Source organism: Chenopodium album, chromosome 13 (assembly GCF_948465745.1).
Source record: "Chenopodium album chromosome 13, dcCheAlbu1.1, whole genome shotgun sequence".
Lineage (NCBI taxonomy): Eukaryota > Viridiplantae > Streptophyta > Magnoliopsida > Caryophyllales > Amaranthaceae > Chenopodium > Chenopodium album.
Window position 1 is genome coordinate 51,425,292 of NC_137846.1, and position 6,000 is coordinate 51,431,291.

The window sequence follows — 6,000 nt, forward strand, 5'->3', positions numbered from 1 at the left end:
CTTTCAAATTAAAGTGATTAACATGGATATACAACCTGATTAGCTCATGATTTCCTCATTACCTCTTTTCTACTATTGAGTGATTCATTTCATAATTTACATCTATCAACTCCAAAAAAAAAAACGAAAAATAAAAAAATCAAACACGAAATGGTTATGATCGAATTAATGAACTCAAGACATTCAATAAAGGAAAAGATAGGGTAAAAGAGCTTGTAGATAAAGGAATATGTTAGCCCACTTGAGGTTTATTTAAAAGATTATAGTAAGTGACTACGTTTTTAAAAAATAAAAATGTATCGATCATTGACTTTGCTTGGTGAAAGTATTGATCAAACTACTGAGATTGTCAAGGAAATCATATTGGCATAAAAAATAAACAAATAAAAATCCTTTTGCGTGAGATCAGACTCACCGTATGTAAGTCCAATATATTTGACAATAATATTCTAATATGAGTATTCTAATATTTGACATTAATATTCTCATCTATGACATTAATAATCTAATATATGCCATTAATAATATAATAATCTAATTCTAATATTTAATAATAATATTCTAATCTATGACATTATTAATGTAAGATATTAGAATATTAATGTCATATATCGGTTCTCATTTACTGAAATGCCTGGGCTGAACTGAACTAAATTAAACTGAGATAAACTGAACTAAATTGTTTATGAGAGAAGGAAATTAGAAATTGAGCTGAACTGAACTAAAATTAAGCTGAAGAGAACAGACCTTAGAATACTATTGTCAAATATATTGGACTCATAGTGAGTCCAACTCACCCAATTTTCTTCGTTAAAAAAAAATGGAGATTTTTTCAAGTTATAAATCATAGGATTAAAATTGAATAGTTCAAAAAGATAATTGATCGAAATCAAATATTCATGAACAAGATACTGGGACAAAGGTATTGTTTGGTACTTTGGTTGCCCTTGATTTCCATAGGCAATCAAATTCCCCATGAATTTAGTTTGTGAATTGCTATTTGCCACAATAAAATTACTCAAGCTATAGGATTAAATAACGTTCATGCCCCTTTTAATTTTGAAAATTACATACTTATTCAACTACCACTAACTTTGACCCACTACACTAACCTTGACCCTCCAAGCTATGGCTCCACCTTGACCATCAACTCCACCACAAGTATCGCCACTAACCCTAACCATCCACCACGATGGGTTGACCTTAACAACTAGCTTGACCACCAACATTGTAGATTCACGACAGTTGACCACCAACATTGTACTTTCCGACCACTAAAATGAGTCGACACCGGTCCGCGTTCATAACAGAGGCATTTGGTGGGGATGACGAACCTTCGACGCCGTCGAGTCAAATATATGTCGAACTTTTTTTTTTACATTTTCCAATTTACACGATCGCATGTAATACGCGACTGTACCATGGTACAATCGCTTGTAATATGCGACTGTACCATGGTGTAGTCGCATATTACATGCGGTCGTGTACCGTTTAAATTTTTAAAATATTTTTTAATAATAATTAAAAATAACAAATACATTTAATTAGTAAATTTATGATTTTTTTTTAATTTTATTTTTTTCACATGAATTTAATTTAATATACTCATAGTTATTTTTTTTTGAGGAAAAAATTTAATTTTAATTTTTAATATATCATGTAATATTTATAAGTAAAAAAATAAATAAATAAATAAAAAATTGGAGGGGACATGGATGGTGAGAAAATTGGTTGGGGTCAAATATTAAATTAATAAGGGTAGAAAGGTCATTTAATACTGCGGCATAAGTAATTCCATTGTGGCATTTAGTAACCCCCTTTAGTTTTGGCCATGTTGTTTGGTTGGCATTATAAAGTAAAATGGAATAAAATCTCAATTCATGGGAATTTTCATTTTCCACAAAATACAAGAATTTTTTACCCACCCCACCTTTGGTCATTCATATATGATTTATAAATTTTCACATGACAACCAAACATAATTATCTAATTCCTAGGAATTTCCCATGGTAATTTATTTCCGGTGCCAACCAAACAAGGCCTAAGGCCAACTAAACTTGTTTAGTCGTTGTTATTATATGGGTATTTATAAATTATGGGAATTTTGAGTTATCAAGAGAGATTGGTTATTAAATTCCCATGTTTTGTAGGAATTACAAATTCTCATTCACATGATTTTACACTTTTCACATTCTCACTTTTTTGGTTTACTAAACAAGCCCCTTATTTCCAAATTTATGAGAATTTTGAATTTCTCTACTTTTTATGTGCAACAATTGTGTTTGACCAAAAGTGGATGGGTAAATAAATTCTCATATTTTATGAAAAAATTGTAATTTCCATAAATTTGACGTACTACATAATTTTCTTTATTTTTGCTTTTATTAAGGACCCGTTCACATTTACTGAACTGAGCTGAATTGATTGGAGCTGAACTGAACTAATCTGATTGGAGCTGAACTGAACTGAACTGATTAGAGCTGAATTGAATTGAACTGAGCTGAAATGAATATTTTATGAGAGAGGGAAATTAGGAGATGAACTGAATTGATTGGAGCTGAGTTGAATTGAACTGAAATTAAGTTTATGTGAACAGACCCTAAATATCAATCAAATAATACTACCTTTGTTTTTTTTTTTTTTTTTTTTTTTTTTATTTGCATCACTTTGGATTGCATAAAGTTTTAGAAGAGTAATATTATATTGTGAGTGGGTGAATAAATTATTATAGTAAAAGTAAGATGGGGACCATAAAAGAGAAAGGATGTGAGAGAGGATAGATATTTTTATTATTTTAGTGGGGACCATGAAAAAGAGAGAAATAATAAAATAAGTTAAGTGTGGTTTAAAGTAAGAGAGAGAAATGATAAAATATAATATAAAGTTATCAAATATAAAAGTGATGCATTTAAAAAAAAAATACCCAAAAAAGAAAAGTAATGCAAATAAAAAAAAACGGAGAGAGTATAATCAAAAGAAAATTCACAAAATTTTTGAATGCCTAGCAATTCTTAATCGATCCTACAAAAAACAAACATTTGAAAGAAGTAAAAGATACGGGATAAATGGGTTAATGCCACGGAGACCAAGGCCTGTAATTTTCATCATTTGGCCTACTGTCCTACCTTTTATAGGGTGGCATTTGACTGTGCAAATTTCTTCTTTTTAACTTTTCTTAAACTACCAATAAAAAAACAGAGAAAATTTACTCAAAACTGAAAAAATGTCTTAAACATCACTTCACTACTTGTCCCTTCACTAAGGCTAAGCTAAGTTCATAAATATTGACAAACTTATAGTCTTCCCATCTTCAACATTTTAAAATCCAACCGGTTGTCAAAAAAAAAAAAAAAAAAAACAAAACAAAACAAAAAAATCCAACCAAGAAAAATGATTTCTTTCCAAAAACATTAGCCTAAAATTTGTCATATGATATGGAAAAATGGAAAATGATATGAAGAATCATAGTGATTATTCGGTAAGTTTTTTTTATTTGATTGTCTCTTTCTTTTCTGTTTATTTTGGTTTAATGCTTTCTTTGACGCCCATTATTCTCTTCAATCTTACATGCATTCTTAGCATGTGGTCCAAGTTTTTTATTCCTTTATTTTTTTTAGTATACAAAGTTTAATTTGATAATTTTAGTTAAAACCCTTTAATCTAATGCACTAATTTGCCAATTATATAGCCAAATTGCTTGATTTGTTTAGCGTTACTTTATGGTGTTTGGTGTACTCGTAATCTCGTATATCTTTACAACATTTACTTAAACTTTACTTTATGAAGTAACATGTATATTAATTAATATACATTAGTCGTTCTATGTCAGGATTTAGCATTGATGAATATTGCCTAAAGAAGTCATGGGTGTTAATCAAAGAAATCGTAAAACACCTAAAAAAACGACCGAATTATTATCCGAAAGAGAAGACAGGATTAGTAGTTTACCAGACGAAGTATTATGTAGAATTCTATGTTTACTTCCTACAAAACATGCTGTTGCTACTACTATCCTTTCATCAAGGTGGAAGAACCTTTATAAGCTTATTAGTACTCTTGATTTTGATGATTCGATTACTTTTAGTTCTCGAGATGATTCGGGAAATAAGCGAAAGAAGGCTAGTTTCAAGAGATTTGTGAATGAGATGTTGTCGCGGTGTAAGATGTCTTGTATTACCAAGTTTCGGCTTAAATGTGGGTGCTACCAATACAAGAACTCTTTGTTGTGTGATTGGATTAATGCTGCTTCTTTTCATAAGGTTGCTGAACTGGAAGTATCGATCGATATGGCATTCACTTATAGAGTGCCTTGTGTACTTAATCTTACTCAATTGACTTGTGAGAGTTTGGTGGTTCTGAAGTTGGATTGCGGATTCGTATTGTGTGTTTCGAAATCATTTACATTTCCCAAGCTGAAAGTCCTTTTTCTTGAAGGAATTATGTTCCAAGAAAATGGCTTAAGTCGGACTAACTATTGTGAACCTTGTTTGGATGATCATCATGGTCTTAATGGGATTCTGTTTGGTTGTCCACTGCTCGAAGAATTGGTGATAAACGGGTGTGATTGGAATGGCGGCAATCTTTACTTTTCTAACCCTTTGCTTCGAAGGTTGACACTTGATTCTGGAATGACTGGACCTCTAGACCAACACAATAGCTCTATGATCTATTTTAACTTGCCGAGTTTGGTTTACTTTAACTACTCTGATGGCCTAGCAGAGCGATATGAATTCAGAAATCTGAGTAATATCATTGAGGCTCGTATTGAGATTTGTTTTGATGATGATGAATTTGATGATCAACAAGATCTTTGCGATACTATTCTCGATCTTATCACCGGGGTTAATAGATGTCGGTCCTTGAACTTGTCCCAGCAATGTTTGGAGGTACATTTACAATTGCTTGACTTGGTTTTGTAGCGTTTGCATTTTCTGAAATTTTACCTTGTTTTGATTGTTTGAAGGCTCTTACTAGTGGTGAATTCGAACTGCCTATCTTTTGTAATTTGACTTGTTTGGACCTCGCTCTTGGACATGAGGTTAGCTGGAATGATGTGCTGCTAGACTTTCTCAATAGCTCTCCTTGTTTGCAGTCTCTTACCTTGGAGCAGGTTGTGCTATATATGTTTCGATTATTTATTAGATTACTTGTCGTAGATTCAATTCTAATATACAGCCTTTTTCGGTACTCAGGGGTTCCTGAGATGCACCTACATTCTACAAGAAGGAGGAGACTTTTTGCTAGATGGTGAAGTAGATGATGACTTCTTGCTAATGGATGAAGTAGTGCCGCCTTGTGTTCATTCTCGGTTGAAGTTTATCAACATCAAGGAATTCAGAGGATTCACAGGGGAGATGCAAATGATCATGTATTTCCTTGCGAATGCTCATCTTTTGGAGGAGATGGTCATACACTGGGATCAAAGAATCAGAAAAAGGGACTCAGTTGCTAAAGAAAAGGAAATATTGGAGTTGCCAAAGTCCTCTACATCCTGCTTAATCGCATTTAAGTGATGCAATATACTTGTCCATCTGGAATTAGTTGTCACATTCAAAGTGTATCTTAAACAAGTAATGTGACAACTAAATCCCGATAGAGCTACTATGTCTTTTGGTACTTACTTTTTGGAGGCCTGTCTGTCATTTTCTTCCTATATTTTGTGCACTGCGATCTATATTGCTCGGTGAAGTGGTTACCGTGTTTTGTCTCATGATTTGTGCATAAACATTGTAACAACTTTCCATGATGCTGTGATCTTAGAGCTTCCCCTTGGAGGTTCAATTGTGACTAATTTCGTGCATATGTAAGTGATTTTAGGTCCTGCTTGCTTCCCCTTGGAGGTTCATTCAGACTAATTTTGTGTGTGTTTGTGATTTCGGGGCCTATTAGTTAATTTCTGCTGTGATATTTTGATGTATGCACCATTTGAATGCTCTGTAAATATGTGTCACATCTTTGAAATTATGCTGGCATTAATTTTGTCTAGGAAAGCTACCTACT

At 32.5% G+C, this 6,000-nt stretch overlaps 1 protein-coding gene across 1 annotated transcript; it reads left to right on the plus strand.

Annotated features, from left to right (window-relative positions):
* Positions 1-3,844: 3,844 nt before the first annotated feature.
* On the plus strand, positions 3,845-5,513 carry LOC145576857 (F-box/LRR-repeat protein At4g14103-like). The gene is made up of 3 exons (XM_081634562.1): positions 3,845-4,886; positions 4,964-5,111; positions 5,242-5,513. The coding sequence occupies exons 1-3, from the start codon at positions 3,864-3,866 to the stop codon at positions 5,511-5,513; spliced, it is 1,443 nt and encodes a 480-aa protein (XP_081490688.1). The 5' UTR covers positions 3,845-3,863.
* The last annotated feature ends 487 nt before the right edge of the window (positions 5,514-6,000 follow it).

Excerpts from the sequence above, each read along its gene's own strand:
- LOC145576857 (XM_081634562.1), top strand. The coding sequence starts at position 3,864 with ATGGGTGTTAATCAAAGAAATCGTAAAACACCTAAAAAAACGACCGAA. Across the intron at positions 4,887-4,963 it reads TGTCCCAGCAATGTTTGGAG|GCTCTTACTAGTGGTGAATT; the intron begins GTACATTTACAA and ends GATTGTTTGAAG. Across the intron at positions 5,112-5,241 it reads GTCTCTTACCTTGGAGCAGG|TAGATGGTGAAGTAGATGAT; the intron begins TTGTGCTATATA and ends GAGACTTTTTGC.